This window comes from Puntigrus tetrazona, chromosome 23, assembly GCF_018831695.1.
Source record: "Puntigrus tetrazona isolate hp1 chromosome 23, ASM1883169v1, whole genome shotgun sequence".
Taxonomy (NCBI): Eukaryota; Metazoa; Chordata; class Actinopteri; order Cypriniformes; family Cyprinidae; genus Puntigrus; species Puntigrus tetrazona.
This window is the reverse complement of record NC_056721.1, coordinates 4,835,689-4,856,953: the sequence shown is the minus strand read 5'-3', so window position 1 is coordinate 4,856,953 and position 21,265 is coordinate 4,835,689. Positions and strand designations below refer to the sequence as shown.

The 21,265-nt window shown below is 37.0% G+C and overlaps 1 protein-coding gene across 2 annotated transcripts in view; it reads left to right on the top strand.

Moving 5' to 3' along the window:
• Positions 1–20,973, top strand: part of adcy6a (adenylate cyclase 6a) — a 41,048-nt gene extending 20,075 nt beyond the window's left edge. For both annotated transcript variants that reach the window (XM_043224152.1, XM_043224151.1), the window contains 21 exons: positions 4,669–4,818; positions 7,447–7,568; positions 8,645–8,756; positions 10,776–10,903; positions 11,445–11,603; positions 11,689–11,830; positions 12,710–12,838; positions 12,977–13,005; positions 13,094–13,241; positions 13,502–13,599; positions 14,705–14,792; positions 14,886–15,002; positions 15,831–15,989; positions 16,077–16,252; positions 16,946–16,966; positions 17,047–17,076; positions 17,238–17,370; positions 17,475–17,738; positions 17,860–18,064; positions 18,489–18,613; positions 18,701–20,973. In XM_043224152.1, the coding sequence (XP_043080087.1) occupies positions 4,669–4,818; positions 7,447–7,568; positions 8,645–8,756; positions 10,776–10,903; positions 11,445–11,603; positions 11,689–11,830; positions 12,710–12,838; positions 12,977–13,005; positions 13,094–13,241; positions 13,502–13,599; positions 14,705–14,792; positions 14,886–15,002; positions 15,831–15,989; positions 16,077–16,252; positions 16,946–16,966; positions 17,047–17,076; positions 17,238–17,370; positions 17,475–17,738; positions 17,860–18,064; positions 18,489–18,613; positions 18,701–18,829 (2,664 nt within the window). In that variant the 3' untranslated portion in view covers positions 18,830–20,973. The remainder of the gene's footprint in view (positions 1–4,668; positions 4,819–7,446; positions 7,569–8,644; positions 8,757–10,775; positions 10,904–11,444; positions 11,604–11,688; positions 11,831–12,709; positions 12,839–12,976; positions 13,006–13,093; positions 13,242–13,501; positions 13,600–14,704; positions 14,793–14,885; positions 15,003–15,830; positions 15,990–16,076; positions 16,253–16,945; positions 16,967–17,046; positions 17,077–17,237; positions 17,371–17,474; positions 17,739–17,859; positions 18,065–18,488; positions 18,614–18,700) is intronic.
• Positions 20,974–21,265: the final 292 nt, after the last annotated feature.

Sequence of the window (21,265 nt, the reverse complement as noted above, 5' to 3'; positions counted from 1 at the left end):
AAAGGCATTAGCTCAGTGTTAAATATTCTCACCGCTCGACTGCAGAGGTAGCACATAGCCACTAACCTCTCACTTGAGCAGAAGATCACGGTTCAGGCAGACAGCAGCTCAGTTACCAAACCGCTCTATTAATACAAAAAAGATCATCTTGAGGAAACTTAAAAAATTCGACACTAAAAGTGCATCCAGGTGCTTAAATAATGTCCTTTTGTTTGGTAAGTTTGAATTAGTTTGTTCACTACAGCTACAACTATAGATGTCTTGTTCAGCAAATTTTAATAACGCTGTAAAAACGATTATGGACTATGTTTTACAAGAAAATATCATTGAGGTTTTCATTCTTCAAAATTGACTAGGGCTGTCAAAAATGAACTGCGACTAAATTCGAATAAACTACATGCGAAAATTTCAGCTCAGTGTGCAATGACCTTTAATATTCCTGACTCAAATTGTCCTGTAAACTGGAAAACAAGTACTTGCTTTTTTACAGCGTATAGCAAGAAATAATAGCAATTTATAATTTATAATTTTTATATATATATATATATATATATATATATATTGATCTAATATATATATATATATATTGATCTAATGCCACATTAAGCTCTTGTTCAAAGTCACACATCATTTAAGACCGGTACGGTATGTACCTTTACAGATGCCATCTGTCTTTTTAAGGTTGTCGTTGTGTTTCTGTCACTGTCCCATTGTCCTCTTGTAATCTATTTCTGTCCCTCTCACTTCACGCTCATACTGTGAGTCCCATCCAGATATCCAAGGCTTCAGTTTTCTGCAAGTGGGCACGTACTCTTTGTCAAAGCCCAGTAGTTTCATGTTTCCACAGGTTTCATTTCCGAAGCGAGGCGTATTGTCCCTCCCCACCCCCTTTAGTGGCATCACAGAGGACGCGAAAGCTGGACATAATCTGCAATGATCATAATGGCTTTATATAATATCTGGAGCAGGCACAGGTAGATAAACACAGACCAGCACAGAGAAAAGAGGACGAGTGAGTCTGCAAACACAAATGATACGAACGAAAATAATCACAAATACCAGGAAGGGGTGAAATAATGAGTAAAAGTAAAAGCAGACAAACACAAAGCAAAATCATACTTTTATACAGATCAGATTTGTCTGATCTGCCAGGTTTGTGTCTACACATTGATCAGGGTTTTTAAAGTAAAGTTAAACCAGAGCTTGGCATTCGTCTTACATGCGCTGCAAAAAAAATAATATACACAGTATTTTTATATTTTTATCTTTATCTTTATCTTTATCTTTTATTTTTTAACTGTTTATTTCATAGGCAAAATTAACATATGACATTGTTTTAAAATTAAGTGAGTTTGAACTTAAAAAATATTTTTTTAAATAAATATAAATATGCAGTATTTTTGTTTTCCCATTGAATTAAATGAAAAGTTATCGCAATAATATTGCATGCACTTCAAAAAAAAGAACGTTATACGCAGAGTTTTATCTTTGTTTTCCATTATAAATACATAAACATCTTTAAAACACATTTATTTTTAAAATTAAGATATGAAATTGTTTTCTGAGAAAAAAATATATCTACCATTTAACAGGTATGTGTTTGTTATCATCACAAATTCGCTTCATTTTGATAGATTATTTCTTATATCATGTCTTAATTTATTAATTTATATACATTTGCACTAGAAAACAAGAAAAAGATACAAAATGCACATTTTTGCTGCGGGATCACAAGATAAAGTAAAAGTTTTTTCATATTCTTTTTAAAAATTAAAGTTTCCTAAAACCTTGACTTTGGATGAAGGCTTTCAAAACCTAAAAAAATGCATCTTCAAAAGTAGTCGAAGTAGTAGACGGTTTAAACCTAGTTTTCTCTTGGTTTGCATGCTCACAGGAATGACCTTAATAACACATGAGTTCATCCACTCATAGAAGTCAGCAGAAAAGACCACTTGGACAACATCACAGCTCAAATAGCAAACCTTGCATTGAACAGAAGCTGCACATTTTCATAATCACATCAGCCCAGAGACCTCCAGTGCAAGAAGTTGACTTTTTGTTGTATTTTATTGTCGTTTTACACCCGGAGCATTCCTCAGATGCTCTCCGTTTCACCACGCTGAGCAATAAACATTCAGAGTGAGCGCTAATCATAATATCATTTTTATGACAGTTTCTACACGTCGCTTGTTGACTTTTACTGGGAAAAAAAAAAATTGGCAGGCACAAAAAGGATCTCTAAACATTGGCTTTTAAGGGAAGAGATGTTCTCGGTGTCGGCGAATGTGTGAGAACACACTGCGAGGGAGTCGGGAAAATATATTTATTTGATGATTTGTGAGATGACAGACAAGGAAAAAGAGAAGGAGGAGAAGATTGACAGAGAGTAAAGGAGAGAACCATGTCTTTCTCTCTGTGTCCCAGCGCCTGTGATGGTTATTGCTAATAAATCCTGAGCGTGAAGGAGAGAGGTGTCAAGTTGCGCAAACAGAACGGCCAAGTGTGTGTGTGTGTGTGTGTGTGTGTGTGTGTGTGTGTGTGTGTGTGTGTGTGTGTGTGTGTGTGTGTGTGCGTGTGTGTGTGCGTGTGTGTGTGTGCAAACCCACTGACCTCGCCCTCTGGTGAAGAGCAAGCAATTATGACCTGCCTGTGATATGAACACACAGCTGATAACACACACTGATCATAACCAATAGTCAGTCGAAAGAATCAGCACTTTTTTTTTATGTCAAACTAATATTTAAAATGTTCTTGAATCTGTTATGGCTTGCTGATTATGAAGGCAATTTTATTCTCTAATATTTATAATTATTCAGATAATAATTATAGTCTAAGATAGGTACTGCATTTTAGTGGTTTTAGAAATCATTATATATATATATATATATATATATATATATATATATATATATATATATATATATATATATATATATATATATATTATTATGAATTATTTGATAGTTCTTTGAGTAAACTGATTATTTACATGTTATGGCTGATAAATACATAAATAGCCAATGTTAAAATACTATTTTATTTTTGTGTTATATTAAAATTATAGTAGAATTTATATATAGATTATATCTTTCTATCTATCTATCTATCTATCTGTCTGTCTGTCTGTCTGTCTGTCTGTCTGTCTGTCTCTATCTCTCTATCTATCTATCTCTCTATCTATCTAATTTGAGTATCCCTTATCAAATTAAAAAAATGCTAAAATGCTTTAAAACCTTTAGATTTTCTCTGTTTTGCTCAGTTTTACATTTAGGTGTTATTTGAAGGTTAAACCTGTCAAACTGACTGCTCTATAGGTGTAACACTATTGTTGATGTCAACAGTCAAAACACTTAAAGCGTCCACACACACACACACACAAATCAGGCCTGGTTTTGCTTGAACAGAAACTCTAATGTAAACAGAGCTCACAGCCATCTGCCTAATGTCAGTGTGGCCAGCAGGCTCGGCCTCACACACACACACACACACACACACACACACACACGCTACAGCATTGCTTCTCGCCTGTCCCTTTTCTTTCTCATTTGGTATTCTGTGCGCAGGAGTAAAAGCATTGTTTGTCAGACCTACTGTTTTATGTCATGTAGAGCAGCACACAGCACAGCATCGTCTCCGCTATCACTTCAGATAAATCCTCTGTAGTTTTCAGAACAGCACAGACATAAACTATCCAGTCAGCTACGAGAGCCTATTAGATTAATATGGCTGCTAATAAACCTGCCTGTTTGTAAAGTGGCGATGAGAATTTATTTTATAGTTGATAGCTTACTCCTATCAAACGGTTATGGTTGATCTGGGCATTGATTGGTGGATGAGAGTGGAGGAAGGCTTATCGACTGATTACTTTACCAGCGTTATTAGCTTTAGACTGTACTCACGCTCCTTACATTACATTTCATTGCATATTTGTTCATATTTTGTTGTAAGACTTTTTCTCTATTCGCAGATTTTATTCCTTTTTTAATTTACATTTAAAGTTATACATTCAAATGTTTGGTGGTTGAGCCGAAACACACAACAACAAAAAAACATAATTTTTGAAGCCATTTGAGTACACATTAAGACATTTTTCAAATACAATGCATGTTACATGGCTGAAAGTGAAACAAGATATATTTTTTTTAAATATATTGCCCTATATAGATCTGAACTGTATGCAATCTGCCTTAGCAATCGAAATTTTAACTGTTTACCTGCCTTATATTTTCTCAGTCGAATATTGTAATGAGCTTCACATCGCCCCGAATGGCTTCTCACCAGCCAAATAATGTATTTTAAGATTGGCTTTTTAGGAAATAGGCCAACAAGTGTTTGATAGTGAATGGTGTGAACCGTGTGACCTGGAGTAACCCCATCGCCCCCCTCTCATTCACCCAAAGGAAGTCACAGTGTTGGCTCTGCTTCAGGCTCCATTTTTAGCTCCGTTCTGGCTCTCCTATTCTAAACCTCTCTACAGGAAGTAGCCTCTCTGGGTCAGAGGTTGGCTTTTTTTCCCATGCTGCAGTCGAGTAAAGCCCTAGAGTACGACAGATGTCCCAGGATTCCAGAGCGCTGAGCTAAAGCCGTTTTTTTTTTTTTTTTTTTGTCTAAAGGTTCAACCGATCACCAGAGAGACACTGAGTGAGTCTGCTTTTCTTTTTTTTTCAGCTGAGTGCAAACGTGCTGATCTTCCTGTGCACCAACATCATTGGGATCTGCACCCACTACCCAGCAGAGGTCTCTCAGAGACAAGCTTTTCAGGAGACGCGAGGCTACATCCAGGCCCGACTGCACCTGCAAAGAGAGAACCAGCAGCAGGTCGGTTCAGCACCCAGTCCTCGACCTCCACTGGCACGGTTTAATAGCTACATTACTGGTCAAAGGGATTAGTGCTTTTATTCAGCAGAGGTGCATTCAGTTGATCAAAGGTGATTGGAAAGACATTACTAATCTTACAAAATTCCAACAAACTCTGGATGTATATTCATTCACTGAAGGGGTCTCACAACACACTGCACTGACGATCATTGTAAAATGAAAAAAAATAAATATTGAAAATAAATAATTAAATATTGATATCGTGTTAATACTGCGCAGATCCTGATAATACTGTAATTAAACCTTATAGTTGACACTCCAAAAAAGTAGGTGACAGTAACGCTGAACAATTCAGTATGTAGCTGCTAATGTTTATATATATATATATATATATCAATATCAACAAAAGAGCAATGACATTCAAGTGCTATAACAAGTCTCAGGTAGCTTAACGCAGTACATGTACAGTATATAAAAGAAAAGGAAAGCTGATAGAACAGAAAAAGAAGTAAGGATGATATGGACACAAACTGATGCATAAAGATTTTTGGTTAAGGAAATTGAACAAAGTGTACATTTTCTCCTATTTAAATTACTGTGTTTTTAAAGCTAAAATGACTGAATACTTCTTATTTCTAATTTAATTATTACATTTATTTATGTATTTGTATTCTTAGAAATTGTTATTATATATATATATATATATATATATATATATATATATATATATATATATATATATATTATACATATATATATTAGTGCTGTCAATCAATTAAAAAAAGTTAATCACGATCAGTTACACCTTACATTCAAGTTTTTAAATAGAATTTTATATTGCAGTAATCTCACATTCCATCATCAAATTCATTTAGAAACAACATAACAACATATATTTTGAATATTTGTTTAGTTGCAAATTTTTATATGAATATACCACTGCTACTGATTTTATTTTTTTCATTTTTATTTTTTTTAGCCATTAAACATCAGTGTAGTTGAGAGCTATCAAGTTGAACATTTTCTAGACTTAAAAAAAACAACAACTTATAATTTAAGTAAACTTATTTAAGTGAACAATCTTTCTACTAAAATATATTTTCAAATAATAATAAATGTCATATTTAACTTTGCCCTTCTTAAAGATATAAAAGTTATTGATCTCGTCTTATTTATGGGATATTATTAGCTCATTTGTCTGCTGTTCCTTTAAGAGCGTCCCACGGATCTGACACACGCGTGCTTGTAGTTTTATTATAGTTTTAATATACAGCGTTTTTCTATTTTCATGTTTCGAGTTCATGATGTCTTTAATGATGTCATGTCTTTTATTTTGAAGGTCAGCCTTATTCATAGTCTTTCTGTTTCCTGTCCCTCGTGTTCCTGTTTCCTGTCTTAATTGTTTTCAGGTGTTCCTTGTTAACTCATTAGCCCGGGTGTATTTTTAGCTCTCAGGCTTCCCTTGCGTCTTGTTGAGCTTTGATTTGTTTGTTATGGTTCCTGGTCAAGTTCAAATCATCATTTGATTCTGTTTAGTTTTTATTCGTATGATGCTTTTTGAAATAAACTGCTCTTGGGTTCAACTCTTCTCTCTTTCAGTAGACTTAACGTTACACTAACAAACTAAAAAAAAGCTAAAAAATGCTATTTATTAACATTAGTTAACAATCTTACAATGAAAAATACATCTTTATAAATCTTGTTACTCAGTTACTTTTATCATCTACTAACACATTAAAATCTAAATGTGTATCTGCTAATATTATTTATTGAATCTGAGGTAACACAGGATAGTTTTTATGGAAACACTTTACAAAAAGTCGTCATTTGTTAACATGAATTAATTTATTAAGTAACATGAACAAACAATGCATTTAATGCACTATTTATTAATCTTAGTTCATGTAATTATCATTGTTCATAGCTAGTTCGTGTTACTTCACAGTGCATCAAATAATGTTATCAAACTTAATAATGCATTGGTAAATGCTGAAATTAACGTTAACTAAGAATAATAAAAGCTGAAGTGATCGTTCTTAGTTGATGTTTACTAATGTTAACTAATGAAGTTTAATGTAATGTGTCACCGTTTTAATTTGAACTAACTTTAATAAAGATTAATATATACTGTGACACACGTACTGCTCGTTGTTAGTTTATGTTATTTACTAACGTTTTTGTTTCTATAGATATTGCAATTATGCCGTTATCATTAATTACTGTGGCTACGATAAAGGTAGTTAACGTCTAATATTGTGGCCGTCGTGGCTAAATTAATTATGATGGAAATTTTGTGATTCCTAATCAATTAATATGCTTAAACCCCACCTTTGACACTGAATGAAATGGCTGCTGTGCAGATTTTGGCAAAAATGACATCTGCTCTGAATCTGTTGAAGGTTCAGTTCATTTGGTTAAATGCCGTTATATTCTATGTATATAAATGTAATACAATAAACGCCGTTGCCAGTGGACAAGCCAACAAAAGTTATGCAACGGGATGCTGATGTTTAACAAAGAACAACCAGGGATATTAGGATATTTGATCTTCTTTGAGGAAAATGGCATGGTAATCTTCCTTCTCTCACACACACGTTCCCTCTCTTCTCCCCTCTCTGCAATTTTCAGGAACGCCTGTTGCTGTCTGTTTTGCCAAGACATGTCGCCATGGAAATGAAGGCTGACATCAACGCTAAAAAAGAAGACATGATGTTTCACAAGATCTACATCCAGAAGCACGACAACGTCAGGTAAGCATCGCTGTTACGCCACATTAGCTTTGACTGGATTAGATCATGAACGCAATCTAATCACGCGAAGTAAGAATGTTTAGGTTATGATTTTGAGGTTATGGTTTTATAGTATTTTCCCACCCTTATGGCCTTCATTACACGCTGTGAGCACAAGAGGCAAGTTTCAGTATATTTTCATCTGAGATCATGACTGATCACTATTTTATTTAGATAGAAAATACTCAGTTTTGTCAACTTCATATGGAATAATAATTTTTGGAGCATATTTGTGGCCCAAAACCAGTCACATGTAAACCTGGTATATTAGCAGTAGCCAAAAATACATTGCATGGGTCAAAATTATCGTTTTTAACTTCACTTCTTTTATTCATTATAACATTAAGTAAAGATCATGTTCCATGAATATATTTTGTAAATATATTGAAACTTCATTTTTGATTAGCAATAAGCATCGCTAAGGACTTCGTTTGGAAAAAATTTGAATATGATCCCAGATTTTCAAACCATTGTTCCTAAAGCAAACATGGATAGAAAGCTTATTTACTCAGCTTTCAGATGACATTAGCATTAGCCTTTAGCTGAAGTTGTTCGCCTGTGATTTTTTTTGTTTATTCGTCACTCTCGACATCGATCTCTCCTGCCTCTTTCGCTCTTTTTATTCTTTGCTTTAGCTCCGCGAGCTCGCAATAGGAGCAGTGGGGCTTTTCTTTTCAAATGTGGTCAGCTAATTATGGTGAGAGAGGGAATAGTTAATTATCAGTCACTAGACTAGCGCTAACCCCAGAAGATGCTGAAATGAAACCACGATTCAATTAAAGCGCTCCACAGCCTCAGAGTGAATTTCCCCTCGGCTCAAGGGATTCACACATTCATACTGTATGCATCTACCTTTCTACCTAGTTGTCATGACCAAACATTAGGATGAAAGGGCTTTTTATTCAAATCTGTCTTAATTTATCGCATTTTGTTGGCGTGACATTTTAGTTAACGGACTGATTGATAAGTATTGTGAAAGACAAAGCAACGATAATCCGTTTTTTGGATCTCTTTGTCTGTCTCTGTGTCTTTGTCAGTATTTTGTTTGCAGACATCGAGGGCTTCACCAGTCTGGCGTCACAGTGCACCGCTCAGGAGCTGGTCATGACTCTGAACGAGCTGTTTGCCCGCTTTGACAAGCTGGCTTCGGTGAGCACATCTGTTAACACGTGTCTGAAAGCTGCTGGATTATGTTTACTATGGTGGCAACATGAAGTCTGCGTTAGATAAAGATGGCAAGATATTAGTTCAACGTTACTCCTCTTTCAAAATAAAAATAAATAAAAAGATCATGCACATCATGCACATCATGTTTTTATGTCCCCTTATAATGTTAACAAACTTTTGACAAAAAGCATCATGATTTACTAGCAATAGGTTATTTTCTGTCCTGGTTTTGTCCCCCTCATCAGGACGAAGTTAACCCCCGCTGCTATAACTGACTAATAATTGTGCATTCCTCGTAGATGCACACTGCTGTGATTTAAGTTAAAAACGCATAAATAACTTGGTACATATCAAACCACAAAATCACCAAAAAAAAATCACAAAGCAGCAGTGATCACGTAAGGAAAATAAATCACACTTGTGTGGTGTGATGTTATGGTTGGATCCAATATAGTCAACACAGCATTTCCTTTAAGTTTTAGTCTCACTGAAAATCCTGCGCTGAATTGTGCCTTGTTTCGTAAATAAATCCACAGCAAAATAAATCTGGTCTGGATGGGCCTGGATGTTCATTAAAAATAAAGTTCTTTCACTCTTTTCTAACAATGCAATCAGAAGGAAGGCGATTCAAAGAGTGTTTTTTTTCACCGCTCAGCACTGTACAGCATCTTCTTGCCTACAGAGCCATTTTTCGTTCATTTTTCGGTTCTTTTCGTGTTCGTCTCTCTCGTAAATACTACATGCACAAATCGGTAGGCGGGGCTAAACAGGCAGTGATGTAGTAGGCGGTGCTTAGACACACTATCACATCACAGAGACGTACTTTCTTCAACCTCTGGTTTTGACAGTTTAGCTTCAGTATTAGCGGTTTTGAAACTAATGAGAAAGTTCTGAAACTTGCAGGGTGTTTTTATAGTACAGTGACCGCTTATTTGTCTTGGATTCTGAGTTAATGGTACATAAATACAATAATAAAATTGTATTGGACATAATTTTTATAAATAAACAATAGACAATACTTAACATTTATTAAAATAACTGGTGTATATATATATATATATATATATATATATATATATATATATATATATATATATATATATATATATATATATATATATATATATATTGTGCTGGTCAATAATCTCTGAGGGTTGGGAGTCTCAGCTCCAGGCTGTGGAAATGAAGCTTCCCAGAGTGCATCCTCAGCATGAGCTCCACCACAGCGCTGAAGCTTTTTTGATAATCCACCGTGGTGCAGTCGAGGATAAAAGCGTTCCCTTGTCCTCCCTACAAGATCTGATGGGAGCCCTGAGCGATTGTGGATGTAATGTTAAATGACAGCATCATTTCTAATGCAGCATTCTTGAACCATTGAATCATTCGCCGATTAGTTTAAAAACCACTACTTCATATCGGTCTTCTTTGACTTCTATAAATAAGCAATGACTCCCAAACGATTCGCACAACGCCTAATTTATTCCAAACCCCTCCTCTGCGTGACGCTAATTTGCGGTGATCGCCCGATTGGATTAAATCAGTGTTATAAAGTCTTATTTTACCACTCCAGAAGTGGCACAAAAATGACTCGTTTCAATGAGTCGACTCTTTCTTTTGAGACGCAGTAACTTAATACACGGTGCACTTTCAGACTCAAAACTTTACCGGATGTATTCATTCACTTAGAGCTGTGTTACACACCGCGTGAAATCTAATTCTCAAAAATCCATAGGGGCACTTTAAGACCTGTTACTCTCTGTAATGCACTACCTTTGTCAAATCCATTGTCAGATATTTACTTCTGATGATTTTTCTCAGAATTGAGACTCGTTTACACAAGGTGTCAGATGCACACATAAAAACCACACACTGTCTGTATTACACTCTAAGCAGAATGACTGTCCTCTTTTTACACCTCAGCGTGAAGCTGCCATCTCCTCAGCTTGAACTTTCTAATTAACTTCTGTTCCCTATTGTGTGTGTGTGTGTGTGTGTGTGCAGGAGAACCACTGCTTACGGATCAAGATCCTGGGGGATTGTTACTACTGTGTGTCAGGGTTACCTGAGCCCAGAGCGGACCACGCTCACTGCTGCGTGGAAATGGGGGTGGATATGATTGAAGCTATTTCGTAAGTCACACTTTGGCATCGGTTCATCTGAACGTGTTTTTAATTATTAAATGTAATTATTTTTTTATAGTTATTGTTTAATTATAATTATTTGATAATTCCAATATTTAGATGTAAATTCATAGACTTATATTTTGCAGCCAGTGTTATTATTTTTGGAGGGTTTTTTAATTGAAATAAAGCAAAAAATAAAAAATGAATATTAAATGAAAAACAAAGAGGAAAAAAGAAATGCTGCTTTAGCAAGTAATTGGAATAATGTAAAAACTAAACAAAAAATAAATCAGAAATAAGTTGAAGTACAACATTTTTTTAAACCGAAATAAAATGACATTTTAAATAAATGAAAAATGACAAAAGCACACAAAATCTCTAGAACAAACTTAATGTAAATTAAAAACTGGCAAAAAAAAAACACAGAGACTATTATGTGTAGATAAATTCATTATTATATGTAATAATATAAAAAATATTTTTACTAATATGTAAAAATAACACTGACTGCGGCATGTGATTTATTAATAACATGTTTGTGTGTCAGGTTGGTGAGAGAGGTCACAGGGGTCAATGTAAACATGCGGGTGGGGATCCACAGTGGACGTGTGCACTGTGGAGTTCTCGGATTGAGAAAGTGGCAATTCGACGTGTGGTCTAACGACGTCACGCTGGCCAACCACATGGAGGCTGGAGGCAAAGCCGGGTAAGAGTCAGACATATACACACAGCTAGACATGACACTGAAGAGGCTGTTTAGTAACCATGCAACATCATTACTGAAACCTCAGGAGGATCCATATCACTAAAGCTACTCTGCAGTACCTGAACGGAGACTATGAGGTGGAACCAGGTTTTGGAGGGGAGAGAAACGCCTATCTGAAAGAGAACAGCATTGAGACCTTCCTAGTGTTGGGCTGCAGTCAAAAGCGGGTTAGAGTTCATGCTCTCTCTCTCTGTCTCTCTCTGTCTGTCTCTCTCTCTCTCTCTCTCTGTCTCTCTCTCTCTGTCTCTGTCTTTATATAAAAAATGTTATGTATCACTTAAAACAAGACTGGTCAAGAAATAAATTTTTGTAGAAAATTAAATATAATGAGATTATGGCAAGTCAAAATTTCTGTGCAGTTCTAAAAATGTAATTTATGACAAAACGATTTATTTTTACACTGTACTGTACATTATAATGATTTGTGAGTCACAAACATTTAAAACAGATGTATTTTAGCCTTTATTGTTTTTTTAAATAACTTTTTTTATTATTTGAAATAACATGAACACCATTTTGAAATGTTTTTATCTAGTTTTTAGCCATATTTAGTCTAAAAGTCAGATTTTAACATTGGCTGTTATTCGTTAGATGTCATTTTTTGGTTATCTCACATAAAATGAAAATCTTTTTATTGTTCTAATTTACTCTTTGTACATTAATTACATTTGTAAATTCTATGGGTCTAGCTCCCGGTCTCACCTGCGTCCAGCTATTTTTAGCTGGTTTGTATTATCATGTTATTTTAATGTATTATCTAAAAACACACTGGTGTCTAGTACAAACAGTTTTACCGTTTACTGCACGGTTTTATTCTCCTCGTTATTTCCCTATAGCGTCTAACGAACCGGAATAGGCTTACTTATCACCCATAGGCTTACTTCCTCGTTGAGGAAAAAGGTGGATTGGTTATCTGCCATTTATCAGTTATATAGCATGACATAACATCAAAAACTTTTATTATCAATGCAGCCCTAACTTTATTGCTTCTCTTTTATGCAAGATCCCTGAGCACAAAACTTTTCTTTTGCCCTTGACTGTTTCAGAAAGAGGAGAAAGCCATGATGGCTAAGATGCAGCGCACGCGGACGAACTCTAACGAGGGTCTGGTGCCGCGATGGGTTCCTGACAGATCCTTCTCCAGGACTAAAGACTCCAAAGTCTTCAGACAGATGGTGAGACCCCACATGACCCGTGGGTCAATCGCCTGACCCCTCTCCTGGTCCTTTAACCCATTTCTGTCTTTATTGTTCTCTCAGTCCTCCTTACACTCACTTCTAATCTTCTCACATTAGTCTCTTGTCTTCACTCAGGGCATCGATGAAACATCCAGCAAAGACAAGTGAGTGTTTTTTTCTTGGTGGGGAAGGAATATAAAAGGCCCAAATAAAAATCTGCTGTTCTAACTGTTGTTCTGCTCACAAACGCAGCCGTGGCGCTCAGGAGGCGCTGAACCCCGAGGACGAGGTGGATGAGTTTTTGGGCCGCGCCATTGACGCTCGCAGTATCGACCAGCTCCGCAAAGACCACGTGAAGAAGTTCCTCCTCACCTTCCAGACCTCCAGCCTGGAGAAGAAGGTCAGACTCGGAAGATCTCCCCATCCTTTCCCGTTTCATTTAGTAGTGCTGACTAGAATGGATGAGATCATGAGAGATCAAATGTCCTCCGGGTTCCTCTTTGGTATTTAAGAAGAAGAGAAATATATTGAATTCTTTGGAGCAATTTTTAACATGTCGTGAGATTAAAAGGATCTTGTGTTAACTCACGCAGCACAGATTGGTAAGTCAGCGTTTTTGTTTTATATTTACATATCATATATTTTTCATCTTGTTTCTAGTATGCTAAGAAAGTAGATGATCGTTTCGGTGGCTACGTGGCCTGTACGCTGCTGGTCTTCTGTTTCATCTCTTTTATCCAGATCGTCGTATTCCCTCAGTGAGTGACACACACACACACACACACACACACACACACACACACACACACACACACACACACACACACACACGAATTTGTGGTTTCAAGGGACTCTTCATAGGCTTAGTGGTTTTTATCTTGCACAAACTAAACTGAATTTTTTAATTGCCCAAACCTACCCTTCACAGAAAACTGGCAACTTTAACTATTTAGTTATTACTATTTTAACCCTTTTGGTTTACGGGACACACGACGTCCTCATAAAACATGTTAATGTTGTAGCACCCATGTCAATAGGGCCTTCAAGCAGCCTCCACTTTTGGAACGGCAACAGCATTTTGACGTCAAAGATATGTGAAGCAAACAATGTAATTATTGTCTAAACATCCTCCTCATAATCCATCATTAGCATTTAAATCAATGACTGAATGCTCTCTCTCTCTCTCGATCGAGAATTCATTCAAATAAACGTTATAATTCATTCAAATAAATGTGATCTTGTGCCTGACCGTCATTTTTACCCTTCCGGTCGAATATTGCACTGCAAAGGGCAATACTAGTTTTAACTTGCCTATAACTTGACAGATGGCCATGGAATAAGCAGGATAGTCAACGGCTAGCCGTGCGTTAAAGTATTTCAAATGCACTTCGCGGAGGCTAAGAAGCGCTCGACTCGAAGCGGAGGGTGGTTGACATGATTATTTTTGTCAGTTACGGCTCGTTAGCGCTAACATGCTGACCGCTTCAAATCCACACACACACACACACACACACACACACACACACACACACACACACACACACACTCTAAAGATGGCAGCCATGTTTACTTTTGCTCTGTGAAATGTGAGCAAAATCCGGTCATTCCAGTAAAAATTGTTTCAATAATTTTGTGTGAGGGCAAAAAAACGAGGTCATTTTAATCCTGACAAAACACATTCTGTATTTTTACAATTGAAAAAAAAAAAAAAAAACCCACACATTACTTTTTATATTGTTTAAATGAGGGCATCCCAAAAGGAGGTTTTGTCAGGTTTAGCTCACTTCTGTACAAATTTGTCCCTAATATATGGCTAAGTATGTACGCAGATACACACACGCCGATCTTCTGTGTGATTTTCAGTACTCTGGTCATGCTGGGAATATACATCAGTATCTTCATCATTCTTGCCAACATCCTCTTCATCTGTGCCATTTACTCCTGTGTGAAGGTGAGCGGAGTCTAATTATACTGCTCTTCATTCTTTCGCATTTCCTCTCGCTCCAACGTGTACAATCGGTCTTTCTCTGGCTCTGTCTTGCAGCTCTTCCCTGCTGCTATGCAGACTGTGTCCAAGAAGATTGTTCAGTCTCGCACCAACAGCACACTGGTGGGAGTTTTCACCATCATCCTCGTCTTCATCTCTGCCTTTGTCAATATGGTATGCAGAGCTGCCAAATCACTTCACACACAACATTGGTGTGTCTAACACTTTAGCTAACAATCTTATTTCTTCCAAAGAGACTGTATTGTCACAAATGTTACTTAAAATATCAATTCTGTCATTATTTACTCCCCGTATGTAGATCCAGACGCGTATGGCTTTCTTTTGTCTACAGAACACAGCCTTTGCCAAAATGTCCAGAGCGTTGTAATCCATACAGTAAAAATAAATGACAACAAGGGTTGTGTAAACTGTTTATTTTGAGGTGAATTATACATGTAAAGGAACAGTTCAATTAAAAAAAGGACAATTTGCTGAAATTTTCCATCTATTTTTTCACTTTTTAAATGTACAATGTTTGTTTGGACGCTCTGAGGTGAATGGGTGCCGTCAGAATGTGAGCCCAAGCAGCAGATGAAAACATCACAATAATTCCCACCACTCCAGTCCATCAGTTCAAATCTTGTGAAGCTTAAAAGCTGCATGTTTGCAAGAAAGAAATACACTATTAAAATGTTTTACATTTAAACCGTCACTTCTATGCAAGATGCAAGTCCATATTTTATAATATCAAACAATGAAACCCATCAATGTTTTCACTTGAAAATAGTCCCCGATCTGTGCATATTGCTCTTGTTTTAGTTTAATTGTTTGAAGTGATGTGGGGTTCCTTGTGGATTATTGTGATGTTTTTATCAGCTCTTTGAACTCTTATTCTGACGGCACCCATTCACTGCAAAGTATCCACTGATGAGCAAGGGATGCAAACCTGTGCTGATATGCTGAAGAAAATCTGATTGTGCGTATGCTTTGTGTTTCCTGCAGTTTTCCTGCGATACGCAGAAGCTCGTGGACTGCGTAGCGGAGCGGTTTAACTGGTCGTCAGAGATGGTGTCTCTGTGCGTGATTAACAACTTGTCTCGCTCCGCAGCCGACGGCCTGAATATCTGTCCCAGCAACACTCCCTCCTGCCCCTTCCCTGAGGTGAAACGTGTGTATAGTCTCGCTGAAGATTAAAACAATGTTGCAAACGAAACCGGATTCAGGTTTTATCCCTTATGTCTCTTTCAGTATTTCAGCTACAGTGTGCTGCTGACCCTGTTGGCCTGCTCGGTGTTCCTGCAGATCAGTAGTATAGGGAAGCTGGCTTTAATGCTGCTCATCCAGCTCACGTTCCTGCTGCTTGTGGAGTGGCCAGAGGTGGCGCTGTTTGACAACGCAGACCTCTTCGTTACTGCCAATGCTCTGTGAGTACCAACGGCAGCCGTTAGAGGGCGTCAGTAGAGATAAAACACCACAGAGAGAAGTGGCCTTGTAGCTGCTTTATGTTCAGATGATAATATGAGCCGCAATTTCAGCTGTGGCCGGTTTTTTGTGTTTATATTCAATAATGTCATGACATGTTATTACATTGATTTAGTAATAAATTATTAAATACCGTGGTGTATGGTTTGCAACAGTGTCAAGTATTATTTATATACCGTTATTATTATTATGATTTCAAGAGTTCATTTGCAATAACTTGGTTTATAACTGGTTTAAAAAAAATCATGGTTTTTCATTGTGCATTCAAATTCATCTCAAACTGCAAAATAAAAACTTTATATCATGCTAAAAAAACATGATTTTTGATAAGAGTGTTTTTGCAAATAAACTTAAATATATTAGGTTTTTTATATATATTCAGTTCTTATTTTGAGCAGGTTTTTGTATTTTGATGGGCTTTTGTGTGAGTTCAGTTTTTAGTATGATGAAATATATAATAAATAAAATAATATGCAATAAAAATAGTATAAAAATATGTATTAAATATCTCTATTTGAATGCAAATTTTATAATATAGTTTATTTGCGATATAAATGCTGGTGCTTGTGATGTTAAGCTTTACACTGAATATTTATGTTGTGTTTAAACAAGTGTTTTTGCTGTTCTTTTTTTAGTGTTCTCAATGAAACTCAATGGTAAGACCTCATTTCATTTCCTATTTCCCCATTATTCGTAGTTTATTGTTTTTATAAATGTTTTTTTGGTTTTCCCACAGGCTCAGTATCAATACAACTACTGAACAGTGGTATGTTTAATTAATAGTCATTTTTTCCCCCCATGCATTCATCGTTTATTGTTAACTTGAAGACACTAACTCTTTGGCTGTGTGTTGTATTCTGTTACATCCATTCTGTGATGTACTGTAAATAATTTATCCTATGGCTGACCTGATCTCTCTCGTTTCAGTACTTTCAGGGTGACTAAAGTGTCCCTAAAGGTCATGACCCCGGTGATCCTCACTGTTTTTGTACTAGCACTGTACCTACATGCCCAGCAAGTGGAGTCAACGGCTCGTCTAGACTTCCTTTGGAAACTTCAGGTCAGGCTTTGATCCAAGACCGAAATGTCAATGTTGTCGATAGACTACTACACCGAGACGTTCGTCCTTTCTGAATTCAAAATATATCGTTTGTTTCTCTACAGGCCACAGAAGAAAAGGAGGAGATGGAGGAACTTCAAGCCTACAACCGGCGGCTTCTCCACAACATCCTGCCCAAAGACGTGGCCGCCCACTTTCTAGCCAGAGAGAGGAGGAACGACGAGCTGTACTACCAGTCTTGTGAGTGTGTGGCTGTCATGTTCGCCTCCATCAGCAACTTCTCAGAGTTCTACGTGGAGCTGGAGGCCAACAACGAAGGAGTGGAGTGTCTGAGGCTCCTCAATGAAATCATCGCTGATTTCGATGAGGTTTGTTTTTGAAAGGAACGAGGGGATCTTTATTCATTACACCATTCAGTATGACCATAGTGAAAGCGTCTTTTGAACGGTCGGGTATATTTATTAAATGTATGTCTCTCCTCTCTTGCAGATCATCAGTGAGGAGAAATACAGGCAGCTGGAGAAAATAAAGACCATTGGCAGCACCTACATGGCTGCTTCTGGCCTTAACGACTCCACCTATGACAAGGAAGGCCGCTCTCATATAACCGCCCTTGCTGACTACGCCATGCACCTCCGAGAACAGATGAAATACATCAATGAGCATTCCTTCAACAACTTCCAGATGAAGATCGGTGAGTTTCAAAACCCGTAGGGTCACATAGGTGTGCATTGTTTGCCCATTTTGTTTTTCGAAATGTCTGAAAAGGCAAATATATATATATATATATACACATATGATTTTACGGAGCTTCAAAATAATTGCCAATATCCACCTGCATTACCAAACTTGGAAGAGCCAGGATAGATTTTTTTAAAAACTCAAGACTGTGTTCATCTGAAAATTAGAAAGTCATATATAGAATGGAATGGGTTGGGGATGAATACATTATGGTGTAATTTTTAAATTGCTTTAAGTAATATATAAATAATATAAAAATCTGCAGGTCAAGCTACATGGATTCGCATGACATTAAATAACCTTTATTTTATTTACTTTTTGACACATGAACGTTAAAGGTACATTTCTAAATTGCATATGCATGTGTGTCTGTGCAGGACTGAACATTGGGCCAGTGGTGGCAGGAGTAATTGGTGCCAGGAAGCCGCAGTATGATATCTGGGGAAACACCGTAAACGTGGCCAGTCGGATGGACAGTACAGGGGTCCCAGACCGCATTCAGGTAAACCTTCAAGCCCTTAGATGCCTTAGTCATCACCAGCAAGTCATTTAGAAGTGATTTTCCGATGTTTTACTGGATGCCTTGCAGGTGACCACAGACCTGCACCAGGTGTTGGCCAGTAAAGGTTACCAGCTGGAGTGTCGAGGGGTCGTGAAGGTGAAAGGCAAGGGTGAGATGACCACTTACTTCCTGAATGATGGACCTCCCAACAGTTAGCAGCGTACTAGAGTTCCTTTGGATTCCCACAATTCACCAGAGAGCAGGATTTCTCGAGGCAAGCAGAAGACAAACAAGTAGCCATTGCCATCACTTGAAGAAAAAACAACGAAAAAAGGACGATTATCGAAAAAATAACCCAAGCAGACTCCAGACTGGAGAGTCGTGGCGCTCGTGGATACAGCTGTGCACCTTGAAGGACGATTGTTTTTAAGCCTCCCTCAGGCTGCTTGAAAGATGCAAAGTCTGTTTATTTAATAAAGGCCTTTATTTGCCGAAGAAAAACGCTGTACATAAGGCATTTTCTCTAGTTTTATTTTTGTGTGACATTTTTTTTTTCCTCTGTTATTTTTTATTTCAGGAGAATATAAATACAGGTACTCATGTTTTGTTCGGAATTCCTTATTTATTTTGATCTCGATGTTTTGTGCAAAAAGTCCTTTATGGAACAAGTGTGAAAAACACATACACATTTATACCGTACATAAACGCGTACGCTCGTATATCTGTGTGTGTACCAATACAGTATCTGTATAAATTAAGAAGAGAACTATTGACCAAAGACCAAAGTATTTAATAGAAAAGAAGCCGTCAAAACATTTGCGGAAGTTTTGAATATTATGTAATGCTCTGAAGTCCTCACCCCTCGATTTTAATCCTGTTTGGTTTTTTTTTTAATGATGTTTTATCATTTAAAGTAAGTCACACCGGTTGACTGACAGAGCGTTGTTCACCGGATCATATGAAGGACTGAATGATTTATTTAAAGTCATGCTTTTCCTTCAGTACGACGAATTAGGAAAAGCTGTGAAACAGTTTTTTTTTTCCCTTCTTTTTTTTTTTTTTGGAAGTACGACCGGGTCTGGGCCTTCAGCGCCTCAAGGAAGACTTTTGGTTTTGTTTCGTGCGTCCCGTCAACCATTTCTTCTTTTTTCAAAGAAGTATTTTTGGTACAAAATGAAATAAAAAGGAAAAAAAGAGTTTTTCGGAGGCACCTGGGGAAAAGCCACGGCATTGGATACCACGGTACAAGACAGTTTATCGAAATCCAATTTATTCTAGAAGGACTTTTTTAAAAACGAAAGAAATATATCTATAAATTATGACTGAATACTGTGCTTTGTAATCTCGAAGGGGCATAACTCTTTTCACTGTGAGGTTTCTATGATACAACTAGCTGCTTTCTTGCCAAACTAAACAGCTCAAAAGCATGTCTGATTGTGGTATCTTCTCTACGACTTTTGTTTGTTCGTTTGATTCCCTGAAGTTGTTTGGGTATTTTGTATCACCTCTGTATCCATTTTTTTTTATTATTCCTATTCTGGTTGTTCTTATATTTATTCGATTATGATTCCATTCCAGCGGAGGAGACCTGAATTGAGACGCTTGGTACCAACTGATCAACTGACGCATGATCGGATCGACAGTGCTCTTTTCATTGTAGTGAACATCTCTTTAAGGAAAAAGCCACTTGGGAAAATGCATATCTAAACCGTAAACTTCAAATTCGTTAGGTAACCAGTTGCTAGCCAGCTAAATAATAACATGGGAGACCTTCCGTGCGCTGCGTGCATGCGGTGCGAATTGCAGTGCATTTGCCTTAATTGAACAAATTCAGCATACGATAACAGTGCCTCTTTCTATCACAATGCGATTCATCCGGTAGACGCAACTTTCGTTAACTCGCTCATCTCTCGCATGACGGCCAAAGCACTGTCTTTTCCTGCTGCGCGTTCTTTGCTTATTGAAAACCCGCTTCGGTCGTAGTTTGGTCATGGCGTGTCAGTTGATCGTGTCCGTACCAAAGGCAGGGCGCCCTGTTGTTCCGTTCAGCATGTGCAATAAAAGCACACAAGAACGGAGATTGAGCGCGAGGGAAGCAAACACAGTACCTGATGTGTATTTGAGTACTACTGACTCTCACGCTGGGGCCTCTGTCTAGATCGGGGGCCGGACGCCTCTCGATCGCCTCTTTATTTTTTTGTTTACCTTTTCGTTCGTTTTGTTTCATTTCCGTTTTTACTTCAGTCGAAGGATTAGAAAAAGGGACAAGCTTTTCAACTTTGCAAAGGAAAGTTGAGAAAAGACTCTTGATGAATATAGACAAACTTTTCCCCTCTAAAAATAAAAAAATGTCTGTTTTATTTGGTTTTTGTGATTGCTTTTTATTGTGGTTTTGTTTTAAATTGCTTTACAATTTTTATTTTGGTATATATATATATTTTCGGCGTCGCGTTTGCAAAGGATGAATCATTTAAAGGTTTTCTCTTCAGAATATTGTTAGGTTCATTATGGATTTCACCCGTTTTATCAATTTTGTTCGTTATAATAATCAATTATTTACGGATTATTACTTCTATGATCAAACTAGTATTTTTTTTTTACATTTTAACAATGCAAACTGATTGATTTCTGCCTTTCAAAACTCCACATGAG